Source organism: Mytilus edulis, chromosome 12, assembly GCF_963676685.1.
Source record: "Mytilus edulis chromosome 12, xbMytEdul2.2, whole genome shotgun sequence".
NCBI lineage: Eukaryota > Metazoa > Mollusca > Bivalvia > Mytilida > Mytilidae > Mytilus > Mytilus edulis.
In genome coordinates, this window is record NC_092355.1 from 66,937,202 (window position 1) to 66,955,853 (window position 18,652).

The following is an 18,652-nucleotide window of genomic DNA, read 5'->3' on the forward strand; positions in this document are numbered from 1 at the left end:
TTATTAAAAGTTTGTTCTAAATGTGTGCTTATTTTGAAATTTTATTAACTCCCTTAAAAGTGTGTGAAAGTTAGATCTTTCATGGCAGAAAAACAAACCATTTACGTTGACATGGTTTTAATCGTAATAGCAAGTAAAGTCATACAAAGACACAATAGTAAATACATAAATTAATTGGCATGAAATGAAAATATCAAAATACATGTAGCAATTATCATCAACATAACGTATGCATCTTCTTAACAACTATCAATTAGTGTGAAATTATCATCGATTTAATTAACAGTAAATATGTTTCCTAGTCAACATAAAAATAATTTGATTTATTTTTAACTACAATTTTACTAGACTAAATAAGTAACAAACTATGAAATAAAATATTTAAAAGTACAAAGTGTGTAATGCAATCTATCACTTTACTATAATAGATCGAAGTACACAAAATATATAAACAAACAAAGGAAACAAAGAGTTTGTTTTAATTTTAAATGACATAATTACCCATCATCCAGTTATGTTAAATTAATAATATCATTAAAGAAATAAGGCGAAAAGACAAATCATTATTCGTGTAAGATATATTTCAAACAAAAACATACCCTCAGCATCTGGTACAATTGATCAAAAATATAACTTCTTCTGTTACGTAATAATATTTCTCTATACCTGTTTAAACAAATAACAACTAATATAATAACTAAACCTAACTGATTACAAAAGATATACAGAACTATAAAATACAATACAACTGTAATACTTAAACTTTCCCAACTACTGTTATCAACAAATGCACGTGCGTTTGTTTACAATTTACCGGATGTTTACAACAAGTAGGATGCGCCGGTATCTATTGCACGTCGTTACCATCGTGACGCATTGCATTCCTAACATACCAAAGATAAGAGAAGGTTTCAGCAGTATCCCATGCTGAGCGCATGAAAAATCAGATTACATTAATCACTATCAACACGTGTGTGAGGAACAATAATGACCTGAGATAATCATTTAAGGGCATACGATACAGTTACAGGGGAGGTAATGACGTTGCTAACGTAAAATGTTATTTTCGCGACGTCAAACTGTGACACATCGGGAAAAAATGCATTTTTCGACTGATTTTTATCATTCAAATTGATTTAATTTGAAAACGAGTTCATGGACCCCTATTTTTCAAAACGGCAATTTGTTTCATTTTGTAGGGAGATTATGTGACCCAAATTTTTATAAAACTGTAAATAGAGGATTTTTTTTAATTTTGATAAACATGCAGCAAAATATGACGTTTTTTCCGCAATTCATGAACATTTGATAAATATGAGTTATTTTTGAATAAAAAAATGCAGATTTTTTTAGGATACTTATAAAATTCAGAAATTAACGATTATTTAACAAAAAACAATTTGTGTTTATCTTTTATAACAAAAAAGTTGTCTTTCTTTCGAAAAAGAAATTACGGCCACAAATCTGAATTTTGAGCAAATATACAAAATTTCGACCTCATTTTACTCAAAAAGTAGCACATGAAGGTATATTTTTTATTACATATTTGATTTAATCAGGTAAACAATAGCCTACAGGCAAATTTTCATGAACTTGTAAATACAGGATCAAAACTGTATCGTATGCCCTTAACAATAGGGAATACCACAGATCATTATTTAATTTACAATAAGATAAGAAAATAATCTTTACCGTTAAATGGATAATAAAATTGATTACAATTTAAAGACTTAATTAATTAACAAATCTAATTACTCAATTTTCTGCTTACGAAAAGTACGAAGATAATATTTAACAAATTCGGGAAAGATAAAAAATTAAATAATAGATTCACAAAGCATACGAACAACGAAACTTAATTTCAAGGCTTTTCTACTCGTCAATTCTTATACATTTCATAACAATATAATTCTAAAAAATGTAGTTTCAAGAATAATATAACATAAAACAACATCTATACAATAAAGTAACTAAGTAACATATAATAAAATTATCAAACTGACCTTTACATGAGAATCTTTCCTACTGACAAAATATACCTCTTGATATCTGAACAGTCAGCGTGCATATGCCGCAAGTTCCCAAAATCTCTAAAATTTCACTTAACCCACGTGATTAAAACCCGTGAAAATAATTATTAAGATTAATAAAAATTAATATAAAAATAGATTTTTGAATATAACCAATTACAAATATCTACGTTTTCATTAAAATCTTTCTTCAAATATACAAATGCAAGAAATAAAATTTATTTTATTTCTCAAATGTGCTTCCGTTTGGATTCTGGTATTATCGTCTGCAGATCTCATATTTCTTAATCTACTACATGGTAACTAATTAAAACAACACACATGACCCCAATTCATTCTGTGAATCTTATCAAGAAATCTAATACACATCGGTCATAAAATGACCATAAAAACTTTATGAGCTTAACAAGATAGTACAATTTGACACACAAATATTGACGTCCAAATTACTATTTCAAAAGTGGTCATCCCAAAAAATCTTTAGACATTTAATGATTTGTTTGACTTTGTTTACATAGGTTGATTATTTTTAAAAATTTCATTTTGTGTTTATACTAGGTAAATATATAAAATAATTCCAAAAATATGTTGCCATTTACAGTCTTTGATGCAATGACGCTTGAAAGAGTTATGATTTGTCACTTCTCTTTCCTTTCGGTGGCAGATTAGTTTGTCCTAGGTTTCTCTTTGTAGTTGGTGTCACTTTCTTTACTGCTACAGGTATCCTAGACGGCCTAGTAATGTTTCCCTGACGTGGTGTCTGTTTATCAGATTTTAATGTTGCAGCAACATGTTTTACTGTTAGTTGCTTTGGAACTGCTCCTTTACTTGTATGTCCGCTTTCTTCTGAAGCTTTAAGTGTGTTTATATCTATATTTCGCATGATTTCCTCCAAACATGTGGTCCCTCTTCCAATATTGAATAAAGCTTGAACAAGCACATGCAATGAAGGTTTGACTGATTTCTCCTCTTTCCATGTAAATAGTACTTCCCTGTTCTGTGCTGCTAAGTCTCTGGGATTATTGCTCTGTATATTTTCCAAATTGGCAATGGATAGCCCAATTGCTGTGCCAAGTTGGAAAAATACCTGACCAATCTGTGGAGCTAATGTATCTAGTATTTCGTCTGTTGGAATTAAGTCCAAGTAATCAACAGGAATATCTGAAAACGAATTAGTAATTATTTAACATATATTCTTTTTTTTTATATATAGACTAGACCGTTGGTTTTCCCGTTTGAATCTTTTTACACTTGTAATTTCCGTCCCTTTATAGTTTGTTGTTCCGTGTGAGCCACGGCTCTGTGTTGAAGGCCGTACCTAGACGTATAATGGTTTACTATAAATTATTATTTGGATGGAGAGTTGTCTCATTGGCACTCATACCGCATCTTCCTATATCTATATAAGATTATTTTGAAATATATACTGTTATACGTATATTCATTGATCTGTGAAAATATAATAAATGCAACATCCTATTATATAATTTATTTATGTTGTACTAATACTTCCCATTAAAGTTAACATACCCGTTTCTGCTTTTCTGACTCTTCTTACCTGCAAATAAAAATTAAATGTTCACACAAAGATATGTGTTCCCTTTGTGTAATTTGGATAGTATAAGATAATAAATATTGAAATTAAAATGGTAATATTCATCCATGTTCGCTTTGCGGAAGAACATCGACGGCCCTGCTTTTTACTGGTGTTCAAAATTTAAGTTCTGCACCAAACACAGAATTACCAGCGTTTGACCTCAAACCACTATTATATATATTGGTTCTTGCAATTTATGATTTTGTTAAACCCTTACAACTTAGTACACGAATGTGCAAGGCCAAATAAAATAACATTGGTATATTTGCATATTCAACGAAGAAGAGAATAGTACTCATGACGAGAAATCCGTTTTGTTCTTGTAATCCTTATCATTTAGTCGGTTTAGTTTATCTTGATAACTTTAACCTCTACTTTTTACAAATCCTCGTTCAGTGACAATTACTCCTATATAGAGTAATAGTCTACTAACTGTATCTGGCAAAATTTGACAAGTAAATATAACTTGCCTTGCTGATCATTGTTTGTGCTATAGGATGTCTTTTTTCTAATAGAATTTTTATCATATCTGACAGAACGCAAAAAAACAAAACAATTCTCACCAAATAGCCAACAGAATCCTTTTTTTTAAAAAGTTTTTATGTATATGGACAATTGGTGGAGACTTGTTTGCTCCAGTTTTTTTTGTATTAAGACTGGACTTTTAACTCTATTTTCTACTTTAGCAATGTAAGCTAATTTGACAAGCAAGTAAAGTCATTGAACATATTTTGTAAACAAGATACTTAAATGATGATTGTGGATCAGTGTGTGGTTTAATTTGGTGCAGAGGATAAAGAGGAGAATACATTTGTTTTCATAAATGTTGGGAAAAGCTCACTTGACCCTTTGGGACAGGTGAGCTTAGAAAGTATAAATGATATGCAAATGTTTAATTGCGAAATCTTACTTGACATAACACATGTGTTGATAAATTCATTTCGGTCAGAGCTTCTTCCAACGCTTTGAATTTTCTTTTCTTTTCTTTCATGTTTGATAATACCAGAAACTTTGCTAGTTTTATATCGTTTGGATAATTGTGTGAGGTATCATCCCATTCCTCAGACATTTCAAGATATGTAACTAATTCAAACATTTGGCTTGATGGACATTTCATTGAAAAACGCAACAATTCAATATCACTTGGTATCTGGTTTAAAGCATCTTCACTTAAACCTAAAAAAAAAAAAATGGTTATTCTCGTTATTGGTATCACAAATTCATCTGCCTTACTGTAGATATATATTTAACACTCTCAAACGTGTCCGATTCCCCCAAACATGTATATTCCGCCTAAACATGTCTGTAGTATTCAATTTTGCCCAAACGTGTCCAATTTCATAATCCTCAAACGTGTCCGATAATTGTTATTCGCAGAAACGCGTCACACGTCTTTTAACGCTAACACACGAACATCCTAAATCACATCAATACCATTTACAGCAGTGCTATGATAGGGAAAAGATTGATGATGTTTGAAAATATATTGTAGGTCCCGAGCACAAATCAATATACACTTACAAGATATATAACATCCAGTGCCAAATATTTCAGGTTTTATAGGGAATTTGTTCTTGGTCCGAAATTTTTACGTTATTCGGGGTTACACTAGAGTGGATTTTTATCTAATAAATTTACAAGAGCGAGTGAAAATCGTTATTTTATGACGTCAGTAAGAAACTGCTATAATCTCTGTTATGTGATAGAGGCCTTTTAAACTAAAAGTTGCGGAAATTAAAAAAAAAAAATCTGCCTTCTAAAATACAACTTCTGGCACAATAAAACTAGAGGCTCTAAAGAGCCTGTGTCGCTCACCTTGGTCTATGTGACTATTAAACAAAGGAAGCAGATGGATTCATGACAAAATTGTATTTTGGTGATGGAGATGTGTTTGTACATCTTACTTTACTGAACATTCTTGCTACTTACAATTATCCCTATCTATAATGAACTTGGCCCAGTAGTTTCAGTGGAAAATGTTAGTTAAAATTTACAAATTTTATGAAAATTGTTAAAAATTGACTACAAAGGACAATAACTCCTTAGGGGTCAATTGACCATTTCCGTCATGTTGACTTATTTGTAAATCTTACTTTGCTTAACATTATTGATGTTTACAGTTTATCTCTATCTATAATAATATTCAAGATAACAACCAAAAACAGCAAAATTTCCTTAAAATTACCAATTCAGGGGCAGCAACCCAACAACAGGTTGTCAGATTCATCTGAAAATTTCAGGGCAGATAGATCTTGACCTGATAAACAATTTAACCCCATGTCAGATTTGCTCTAAAGGCTGCGGTTTCAGAGTTATAAGCCAAAAACTGCATTTTACCCCTATGTTCTATTTTTAGCCATGGCAGCCATCTTGGTTGGTTGGCCAGGTCACGGGACACAATTTTTAAACTAGATTCCCCAATGATGATTGTGGCCAAGTTTGGTTTAATTTGGCCCAGTAGTTTCAGAGGAGAGGATTTTTGTAAAAGATAACTAAGATTTACGAAAAATGGTTAAAAATTGACTATAAAGGGCAATAACTCCTAAAGAAATCAACATACCATTTTGGTTTTGTTGACTTATTTGTAGATCTTACTTTGCTGAACATTTTTGCTGTTTACAGTTTATCTCTATCTATAATAATATTCAAGATAATAACCAAAAACAGCAAAATGTCCTTAAAATTACCAATTCAGGGGCAGCAACCTATCAACGGGTTGTTCAATTCATCTCAAAATTTCAGGGCAGATAGATCTTGACCTGATAAACAATTTTACCATTGTCAGATCTGCTCTAAATACTTTGGTTTTTGAGTGATAAGCCAAAAACTGCATTTTACCCCTATGTTCTATTTTTAGCCATGGCGGCCATCTTGGTTGGTTGGCCAGGTCACCGGACACAATTTTTTAACAAGATACCCCAATGATGATTGTGGTCAAGTTTGGTTTAATTTGGCCCAGTAGTTTCAGAGGAGAAGATTTTTGTAAAAGATGACTAAGATTTACGAAAAATGGTTAAAAATTGACTATTAAGGGCAATAACTCCTAAAGGGGTCAACAGACCATTTTGGTCCTGTTGACTTATTTGTAGATCTTACTTTACTGAACATTTTTGCTGTTTACAGTTTATCTCTATCTATGATAATATTCAAGATAATAACCAAAAACAGCAAAATTTCCTTAAAATTATCAATTCAGGGGCAGCAACCTATCAACGGGTTGTCTGATTCATCTCAAAATTTCAGGGCAGATAGATCTTGACCTGATTAACAATTTTACCCCATGTCAGATTTGCTCTAAATGCTTTGGTTTTTGAGTTATAAGCCAAAAACTGCATTTTACCCCTATGTTCTATTTTTAGCCATGGCGGCCATCTTGGTTGGTTGGCCGGGTCACCGGACACAATTTTTAAACTAGATACCCTAATAATGATTGTGGCCAAGTTTGGTAAAAATTGGCCCAGTAGTTTCAGAGGAGAAGATTTTTGTAAAAGCTAACGACGGACGACGACGACGACGACGACGGACGACGGACGACGGACGCCGGACGCCGGACGCCAAGTGATGAGAAAAGCTCACTTGGCCCTTCGGGCCAGGTGAGCTAAAAAGTGAAATACTACAAAGGTTTTTATGCGTAGAGAATGAAACATTCATCTACACGAGGTATCTTATTTAATACCTAGCTATAATTTAACCGAGCATTGCTGCTAACATTTACATCCAACATATTCAAACGGACGCCAACACCTTTATCAGGGTTAAATCTGATGAACAGGAGTTGCCCTCTGTTTATGTAGTTTATACGTGTTTCTCGTTTCTCGTTTTTATATAGAGTAGACCGTTGGTTTTCCCCTTTAAATGGGTTAACACTAGTAATTTTTGGGGCCCTTTATTGCTTGCTGTTCGAAGTGAGTTAAGGCTCCGTGTTGAAGGCCGTACATTAACATAATAGATACTTTTATAAATTGTTACTTGGATGGAGTTATCTCATTGGGACTCATACCACATCTTCCTATATCTATATATAGTAATTGACATTTTTTTTAATGAAATAGTAAAATGAGAATAAATAAAAAAAAAAGATGTGGTATAATTGCCAATGAGACAACTATCAACAAAAGACCAAAATGACACAAACATTAACAACTATAGGTCACCGTACGGCCTTCAACAATGAACAAAGCCCATATCGCATAGTCAGCTATAATAGGCCCCGATAAGACAATGTAAAACAATTCAAACGAAAAAACTAACGGCCTTATTTATGTAAAAAAATGAACGAAAAACAAATATGTAACACATAAACAAACGACAACCACTGAATTACATGTCAAAGTAATTAAGTTAAGTTGGCTTCATATCTTGACTTACATCTAGAAATTGACAATGAGGGTCGGTTGAAAACAAACCTTTACGACAAAAGAGATGATTTCAGCTTTCCAATTGTGAACTTTCCATTTCTAAGTAGCAACATTCCAGCAGCACCTGCATACGGGGTACATATATCCCAATTGATACGATATTCCTGTGCTTGCATTTCCTATCATGATTTTCTTGATAGAGGGTTGCTGCTCATAAGGAAGCTTTTAAACCAAAAGTTCCAAATGGTGAAGTTGAAATCATCCCTTCGTAAATTTTTAAGGACGCCATCACGAATTGGTTGACCATTATGGAATAACCGTTTCACAAATGATATCGGATATGTTCCTTACGTCATGACTACAATCCCCTTCCCTTTCATGAATGTGACCTACTGAATAAGACTATTTACCGACTTTTTATGAGTTTGACTGTCCTTTGGTATCTTTCGTCCCTCTATCATGAACACATGTTACCAAGAAGCAAAAAGAATAATTTATTTTGTACTTTCTAATGATTCTATCGATCACATTCAATCTGACGAAAACATGTCAAAGTAATTAATATAAAAAAGAAGATGTGGTATGATTGCCAATGAGACAACTATCCACAAAAAAACAAAATGACACAGACATCAACAACTAGAGGTTACCGTACGGCCTTCAACAATGAGCAAAGCCCATACCGCATAGTCAGCTATAAAAGGCCCCGATAAGACAATGTAAAACAATTCAAACGAGAAAACTAACGGTCTTATTTATGAAAAAAAATGGAAGAAAAAAAACAAATATGTAACTCATAAACAAACGAAAACCACTGAATAACAGGCTCCTGACTTGGGACAGGCAAAAACATAAATAATGTGGCGGGGTTAAACATGTAAGCGGAATCCCAACCCTCCTCCTAACCTTGGACAGTGGTATAACAGTACAACATAAGAACGAACTATAAAAATCAGTTGAAAAAGGCTGAACTCATCAGATGGACAAACATACAAGTGGACGTGGCCGGGTACTAATACATCCCGACACAAAAAGACACAATGAACAGATCTGAGAGTACTCGCAGTTATATGACAGCTAGTTGAAATCCACTTACAACTAATAAAAAAATCATGCATAGATCTAAGACTAAACAATCAATCCGTACACATCCATCATCCAATGGATTTAGTGTAAAGACGTCATAAACAGCCAGAGAAAACATCACCTTGTGCAATACCAAGTTTTTAGGGGAAAAGAGGGGATGGGCTTTATTAGACCTGTTATATATACATTTCGTGTATAATGGTCTTACAAAAATGTTCTTACATTTCGAAAAAACAATGACATTTTAAATGTCCTTAGCAACCAAGATATTTTAAAAGAATTATTTGATTTTATGAAGTCTCTTGTATAATCTGAGTAAAAATTAATTTCACCAGGGCCTGTTTAATGCTTGAAATGCCTTTAAATAATTTTTGGGAAAGACATTTGAAATAAATTTTGGCAAGGTGGTATTCACCCAAGATAAGGATGCCATAAAGACATGATAATCATGGATTATAGAAAAGTTATAGAACAAGTTTTGATATATAATTAAACATATCAAGCAGAAATTATAAGCACCTCTCCCCCCAAAAATATTGCCCCCTCCCATGATAATCAAAGTGCTGGATAGCACCTCTGGGAAGTTTGCAACTGTAGATGTTTATTATTTCAAATAGGTTAGGGACAACACCAAAAAATCAATGAAGGATAACACACTTAATTCAAATAGTTTTGGAGTTGGGGGGGGGGGGGGAGGGGGGGAGAGGGGGCTCAAAATTGCTGCAAGTTTTGTTTTATTGACATCGATTTTATATATATCCTTATTGGTCAATCAATTTTTCCCAAATTAAGTTAAGAGAGGAGGGGGGTAAAGTGTCAGTGAAAGAAACTATATGAATTAAGTTTTTTTTTTATCCTACATTGAACTTTTGATGTCGTCCGTTATAGATGTGTATTATTCAATATATGTACTTAATAACAGCTTTGATGTTTTAAACTAAACCATTTTCTTTTTTAAAAATTATCAAAAATCACTTTTTTCATATGTGTCTCATATAAAATTGTTGTACTAAAATATTCAAGTATACAATAAGCTCTGTTAATTTCTTTATATGCCCATGCCACATCTAGGGCCTGTGATTTTATAGTATTTTTTTCCCCATTTGTAATTGGGCATAACCCCAACCATAAAAGTAAAATGACGGCGCCAAAATTCAAACTTGATCTTGGTTTTGGGGTTAAAAGTATTGTGTATCAGTTTCGTAACATTTGGTTGAGGCAAACTAAAGTTAGAGCACAAAACTGAAAAAAAATCGTAAGTGTTCCGCGGAAGCCGGTATCTCGACTACTTTTGCTGTTAATCGCAGGCTCAACAAAAATGAGGGGAAAAAATAATAACAATTTTACTCTCTATACATCTTTTAATTGTAAGAAGTATCTGTCAAAATTTGGTAAAAATCAAGGATATCATAGCTTATGAATCTAATAAATGTTTAAAAAAAAGTAACTGCAGACTGTATGTAATGTTAACTGGAAGAAAAGCTAATTCCATTAATAAGTAAAATACAGAAAAACAAGAACAAACATTTTAACTAAATTTCCTTCCAAATACTCGCTTTTGATTATAAACAAGCTTCTGTCCAAGTCTGGTACAAATCCAGGATAGTTTAAGAAAGTTATTCAAATTTTTAAAATTTTAGCCACAGAGTGAATGAGAATGTTATGTTTCCTGACAGAAAAACTAAGTCCATTTATAAGTAAAATACTGAAAAAAATTTACTTCTGGATACTACGTATCATATGAATATAAACAAGCTTCTGTCCAAGTTTGGTAGGAATCCAGGAAAGTTATTAAAATTTCAAAAAATTTAACCAATGAGTGAAAGTTATTGGACGCTGCAGAAAAAATGTCTGATCGCTATGTTTAGCTTTTTCGACAAATGTCGTTGGAACGACAACAATCACAATGTTTGAATTTATAAAGGGGCATAACTATAGAACAGTAAAACTGACACAACCATAATTCAAATTTAATCAGTATTTTGTGATAATGAGCATTGTGTACAAGTTTCATAACATTTGGTTGAGACAAACTTAAGTTAGCAAACAAAAAAATTCAAGCAACTTTTCCATCTGTTAAGAAGCATAACTCATAGAAATCGACGCCACTAATTTTCAACTTGACCTGTGTTTTGTTGAACTTAGTATTGCCTATAAGTTCATACAATTTGGTTTAGGAAAACTTAAGTTAGAGAACAGAAACCAATTTGTTAACTCTAGAATTGTAAAATAGACGCCAACAAAGTTCAACTTGACCCGTGTTTTGTGGAAATAAGCATTGCGTATCAGTTTCATACAATTTGGTTAAGGGAAAACTAAAAGTTAGAGATCAGAAACAAATGTTTGGAATTAAGGAAGTATGTACAAGTAAGAAATGTACATACTTACAGAGGAAAAGGGTGAAACTTAATATAGTGGGGACATAACAATAGCAGTATGATGACAGGAATAAAAAGTTTATATACACTAGATTCATAGAGGTGCTCATAACCCTGTAACACATTTTACAGTTGATCTGTGAAATTTAGCATTGAGGCAATAACATTTGAGATTTTTGGTTCGTCATAATTATTTGGACTAGCACTAAGAGTAAGACAGTCATTTTCCTATTACATGGACAGATTTTATTTAGTCATGTAAATAATTGCTACATCACTTGTCCTGATACACTGAGTTATTTTATGTAAAAGCTGACTTGTCTACTTTATCCTTGTAACGATTTGTGTACAAATGTAATTGTTAATCGTAACACTGAGGAGGCTGTGCTATGTACAAACTGTCGTTGGGTTAATGTTTTTCAGCTGTCAGTTTGATCCACGTGACTAAGCATGCTGGATGAGTAAAGGTCCTTAAATCCACATTGGAATGTGAAATAGCTAGTATTTAAATAGCGGAATTTATAAAAGTTTTCAATGTTTTTGGCATCAAAACCTTCCGATCGATGTTTATAGTCGGTATTTCCCTTTACTCGTCCTTGGCGTGTGATGTAAGTCATATGATTATCGAGTATTTCTGTCACCTGTGTATATTTGTTCAATTAAAATTTTATTACTTGTCAATTATCCGACGGCTTGGTAAAAATACAAACAAGTTGCATTCAGTAATGTCAGTCATGAATACTGAAGTCTTTCGATTTTTCTCGGGCTTTTACTTTATATTTAAGACTAAACATTTGTAAGTATCGTAAATAGTAAAAATTACGCGGGAAAACGTTCATTCATGAAATGTTCATGAATGAAACGATGTCGCATAGATTTCTTTTGATTTTCTCTTCAGCGAATTGAAAATCCTCAAAGTTATGTTTTTGATACTCATTTTCAAAATAAAGTTTGTTTCACATGAATTGGAGGTGAACACTCATTCCTTTTTTTATTCCAGTTGTAATCTTTTCAAAAGGTCTCAAAATTTGAAAAGCATCTTCCTAGAATCAGTATTCAAACACGAGTACTACATTATCTTGCAGACGCCTAAGGAAAGTATTACTATAGCAAACTTCCCCAAAAAGCATGTCATCTTATGGTCTTACAATAGTTTCCAAAGACCCCTCATCAATATCAAAATTAGCTTTCAAGTTGTGATCATTTGAAATTGTGTTTTTCTACAATTTTCCTGTTAACTTCTATAGTAAACAACTATGTTCTATTTTTAGACATGGCGGTAATGTTTGTTAAATGACAGGGTAATTGGATACATTTTTCAATTAAGATTGAAAACTATGGCTAAATTTAATTTTCTTTCACCAAGGGTATTTGTAAAGATTACAAAAATGTACAAAACATTATTAATAAACAGCTGCGCCATGAGCGCATGATACGCCCGACGTTTTATGTGGAAGTCTTATGCAATAATCATAAATAGTTTATGAGAAAGTTTTAAGCAATAACAATATATTGTTTTAGAGACACGGCGGGACATGTGAAACCCCCCCCCCCCCCCCCACCTTGTTTTTTTTTACAAAAACTAAATATTACCAAAATAAAATTTTGAATCAAAACCAAAAAGTATACAGATCTTTAGATTAATATATCAAAGAAGTGTGTAAAGTTTTAAGCAATAATCATAACTTATTTTTGAGATACGGCGCGACATGTAAAAAACCCTCCCCTGTTTTACAAAATACTCAATAACTCAAAAATAAAATTTTGAATAATCACCAAAAAGTATACAGATCTTTAGATTAATAGAAAAAAGAAGTGTGTAAAGTTTTAAGCAATAATCATAAATCGTTTTTGAGATACGGCACAACATGTAAAAAAAAACCCTCCCCCTTTTTTACAAAATACTAATAACTCAAAAATGAAATTTTGAATCATCACCAAAAAGTATACAGATATTGAGATTAATATAACAAAGACATGTGTAAAGTTTTAAGCAATAATCATAAATAGTTTTTGAGATATGGCGCGACATGTAAAAAAACCCTCCCCCTTTTTTACAAAATACTCAATTACTCAAAAATGAAATTTTGAATCATCACCAAAAAGTATACAGATATTGAGATTAATATAACTAAAAAGTGTTTAAAGTTTTAAGTCATAATCAAGAATCGTTTTTGAGATACAGTGCGACATGTGAAAAAAACACACCCCTGTTTTAGTTATAAAGTGCCGTAACTCAAAAAGTTTAAATCTTATTTTCACCAAAAAGTATACAGATCATTTGACCATCATAAGAAACAACTATATTAAGTTTCATGAAATTTGGATAAGTCGTTCTCAAGTTACGGTGCGACATGTTTACGCCGGACAGACGGACAGACGGACGGACAGACAGACGGACGGACACCGGACATTTGTATACCATAATACGTCCCGTCAAAATTTTGACGGGCGTAGACTAATTAGGTCAATAAATGACAATTTTGTTCATGTTTGACTTATTTATAGATCTTACTTTGCTGAACAGTATTGCTGTGTACAAATTATCCCTATGTTTAATAATATTAAAGATACTTAACTAACTAAAACATGAAAATAATCCAAAAAATTACCCATTCAGGGGCAGCAACCCAACAACTGGTTGCCTGATTCATCTCCACATATCAGGGCATATAGATCTTAGCCTGATGAATATTATACCCACTTTTAGATTGCTCTAACTGCTTAGTTTCAGATTTAGAAAGCCGAAACTGCATGCTCCCCCTATGTTCTATTTTTAGCCATGTAGGTTGACAGATTATGAACCAGCAGAATACTAACCTGGACAGTTCTGCTCACACTGTACTTTCTTCTGTTAAAATAAGATAACAAGATATAATTATTTTTAATATATTGAACAACATCCATAATGAGTTTCAGTGACGGCAAAGACATAGAACGACTATTGACACCAGTTGTGTTACTCGTAAAAAAAACCAAGTTTGTTTCTATAAATGGTGCAAAACAACAATGATTTCTATTGCAGTCAACATCATTACATTCATAGGATGCCTTATTACTTTTCGGGAATGGTCGACATAAATAGAGAAACCTATGCGTTAGCAAACAATTTGTATCAAGGAAATTCTATAAAGAAACAGGAACTCAGGAACATGTTATCTACGATTCCATATACAGGTGCTGTTAGAATGTTGATAAATGAAATTTGAAGTTCACCATCAGGAATAAATGAAGTAATGCTTGTATATAATGTTAACTTCATTCTAAGACACTTAAAACATAAACTCTTGTTTTCAATATGTAACCATGTAAAATACGCAACATGTTTCTATACATGCACCACGTCAGTCACAGCATAAATGATACTGTTAAAAATGTTTGCTTTTTAGATTACCCGGTCAACCTTTAGATCCTTATAAGGTTTTTATTCAAACAGGGGTATGCACAAATATGAGAGCATTGTAGCTTGTTAAACTCTGGAACCCCCATTGGTTATTGTTGAAGACCTTATATTGATTGATATATCTTTACTGTCTCTAAATATCTTTAGGTTATTTGTGTCATTGTCTGCCTGATCATTAACCCACATATATTAATTTAGGTCTTATTATAAGTTTTTCCATTTTCAGAGTACGAACCAAGTTTCTGACTTTGTCATATTTTGTTTTGTATTGCCTTGAAATTGTTAAATTTTCTTTATACTTATAAATAGTGCATACCTTATCTTGATTCCAAACAAGCCAGTTTCCATCTCTGTGTGTTAGTTTATGTTCGTCACAAACCCATTCCCTGGTCTGTAAAGCTTCCTTCTCACTGATGAAACAATGCAATTTTGAACATGAGTATTCAATATGGAAAATTGATTGTTTTCTGCCTTTTGCATGGATTGTGGACTGATAGAAATCTGAGATTCTTTCCATTGTTGTAACCAAGCATTCTTTAACACCTGTAGCTATATCAGGTACGATTAACCCGGAGGAGGTTCTGTGAACGATGTAAAGGAGAATCTTGTTGCCTTCAACGCATACAACAACATCATGTGACTTGTCAAATGATAAACCAATAAATCCTGAAAACAGGAGCTTTCTTCCCTGGTACTGCTTTAAAGTCCACATGCTCAGACATGCACTGATTAGACGATTTGGTAGGGCTGGTGGTATAATAGTGCCTTTAAATAAAAACGCTAAGCATATAGCTCTCTCTGCTGTACATTCTTTGTCCATGAAGCTGGTGGTATTTCTCTCTGTGACCATACAGGGAACAAAGAAGTTTTCCACTGGTAACCGACTTCCTGTAGTTGTATCATATCTCCGTTGCTCTGCCAAGATATCTAGATAAATAAGGATGTTAAATATAAACTCTTTGTATGGTAAAATTGCACAGAAATCTTTTTGCTCCCAAATCAAGTAAAGGTCTTCCCGTCTTATGGTCCCACATGTTGACATTCGTTTGAAAGTTTCCTGAATTCTCGTTTCCTCTGGCCAAAATACTTTATCTGCAAAATATAAAAAAAAACCATAAAAAACTATTTAAAAAATGAGATGCTGTGGTATGATTGCCAATGTTACAACTATTCACCACAGACAAACCTACTTGAATGTAAGTCATCTTAGGTTATACTGTAATTAATCAAAGTTCACTTGAAGGCAAATTGTCATCTTATCTTAAGCAAATCTTGAAGGTTACTAATGTAGACAAAACACACGTTTGGCGTACTAAATTATAATCCTGGTACCTTTGATAACTATTTATAGCACTGGGTCGATGTCACTGCTGGTGGACGTTTCGTCCCCGAGGGTATCACCAGCCCAGTAGTCAACACTTCGGTGTTGACATGGATATCAATAATGAGGTCATTTTTATAAATTTCCTGTTATTAAAACTTTGAATTTTTCGAAAAAAATAAGGATTTTCTTATCCCAGGCATAGATTACCTTAGCCGTATTTGGCACAACTTTTTGGAATTTTGGATCCTCAATGCTCTTCAACTTTGTACTTGTTTGGCTTCATAAATATTTCGATTTGAGCGTAACTGATGAGTCTTATGTAGATAAAACGCGCATCTGGCGTACTAGATTATAATCCCGGTACCTTTGAGAACTATTTACACCACTGGGTCGATGCCACTGCTGGTGGACGTTTCGTCCCCAAGGGTATTACCAGCCAAGTGGTCAACACTTCGGTGTTGACATGAATATCAATAATGTGGTCATTTTTATAAATTTCCTGATATTAAAAAAACTTTGAATGTACTATACTATTTAAAGTATTGACATAAATACCAATCAAAAAGGATCTCATACATGTAACTTCCATAATAAGTATTGACATAAATACCGTATAGCGGGTGTAAAATTTCGCAATTTTAACGGAAGAAGGTACATTTGTACTGTGGATTCAATATTATTCAATGGATTCCAATTTTTGTGGTTTTCATAAGAACAGATGAACCACGAATAGAAATGTTTAACGATTAACAACTTTCTATAGACTCTGTAAAACTACGAAATCAAATACACACGAAAATGCAAGTTTTCATCAATCCACCAAAATTGATACCCACGAAAATAAATGAATACACAGTATAGGAAATATTTTTTGCAGTTAATAATTTTGCGGATTGAAAATTTTTATCAATACCTTTGCATGTACACTTATAACTTGACGAAATTTATTTTGGCGATTTAGTTCTATCCTCGAAAATAAGTAAAAATTTACACCCCGCGAAAATAAATCGCTTTACGGTACCTGTCCCACAATATCATAGTTTCCATATAAGTATTGACATAACTACCTGTCACAAAGGACCTCATAACCTCCACCATGAGTAAGGGGTTGATGATTACGAAATCTTTAAGGTGTGGAGTATCAAAGTAAACAATTTTCCCCAAGGAGTGGTGGAAATTTAGGAAATCTTTAAGTTGGTCAGGGGACAGTACAGACACATTGCTTATATCATTCAATTCTTCTACATCCTTCAATGACAATATTTGTTTTCCCTCTGCCACCAGCTCTGCAATCTCGAGTTCAAGGGGAACACAAGCGTTGGGCATCTTCTCCCCCCAACAAGGATGTTCAAACGTAAGTTCTGTGATGGCTGTCTTCAGGACTTCAATTTCTGTATCTGTGTTATCCCTTGCATTGACAAATATCCGTTGTGTTAGGACTAGGTGGTTTCGTCCCTCGTGGTCCTTGAACAATTCCTCTACTCCATTGTACAATTCCTCACGTCTGGACTCCACATCATCCTTAAAAAATGATAATTATAGATATGAAGTTAAACTTCTTTTAAAATTTTATTTTTTCTAAATGATGAAATTAAAAATACCTAGGACTTGACAACAATACATGTTTTCAGAGTACTTCTTTACTTTTTTATATAATCCATGGGTTTACAAGATACAAAAGAAAACTTTCCCTTATGTTCTATTTTTTACCATGACGTCATTCTTGCATGTAAACTTAACTGATATGGGCTGTAGGCAAACATTATTACGGGGTATATATCTCCCAATTGATACGATATTCCCGTGCTTGCATTTCCTATCATGATTTTCTTGATAGAGGGTTGCTGCTCACAAGGAAGCTATTAAACCAAGAGTTCCAAATGGTGAAGTTGAAATCATCCCTTCGTAAATTTTACGGACGCCATCACGAGTTGGTTGACCGTTATGGAATAACTGTCTCACAAATGATATCGGATATGTTCCTTACGTCGTAACTACAATCCCCTTCCCTTTCATGAATATGACCTACTGAATTAGACTATTTACCGGATTTGTAATCACATAAGCAACACGACGGGTGCCACATGTGGAGCAGGATCTGCTTACCCTTCCGGAGCACCTGAGATCACCCCTAGTTTTTGGTGGGGTTCGTGTTGTTTATTCTTTAGTTTTCTATGTTGTGTCATTTGTACTATTATTTTTTCTGTTTGTCTTTTTCATTTTTAGCCATGGCGTTGTCAGTTTGTTTTAGATTTATAACAATGAACATACTATTTGTTGTGTGTGGCCTACAGACAATTAACATACTATTTGTTGTGTGTGGCCTGCAGACAATTAACATACTATTTGTTGTGTGTGGCCTACAGACAGTTAACATACTATTTGTTGTGTGTGGCCTGCAGACAATTAACATACTATTTGTTGTGTGTGGCCTGCAGACAATTAACATACTATTTGTTGTGTGTGGCCTGCAGAC

At 33.2% G+C, this 18,652-nt stretch overlaps 1 protein-coding gene across 3 annotated transcripts in view; it reads right to left on the minus strand.

Annotated features, from left to right (window-relative positions):
* Positions 1–2,563: 2,563 nt before the first annotated feature.
* The window catches only part of LOC139498980 (uncharacterized), a 101,336-nt gene continuing 85,247 nt past the window's right edge, over positions 2,564–18,652 (minus strand). For all 3 annotated transcript variants that reach the window (XM_071287625.1, XM_071287624.1, XM_071287627.1), the window contains 6 exons: positions 17,244–17,697; positions 15,169–15,944; positions 14,270–14,300; positions 4,538–4,803; positions 3,561–3,588; positions 2,564–3,191 (listed from right to left, as the gene is read on the minus strand). In XM_071287625.1, the coding sequence (XP_071143726.1) occupies positions 2,659–3,191; positions 3,561–3,588; positions 4,538–4,803; positions 14,270–14,300; positions 15,169–15,944; positions 17,244–17,697 (2,088 nt within the window). In that variant the 3' untranslated portion in view covers positions 2,564–2,658. The remainder of the gene's footprint in view (positions 3,192–3,560; positions 3,589–4,537; positions 4,804–14,269; positions 14,301–15,168; positions 15,945–17,243; positions 17,698–18,652) is intronic.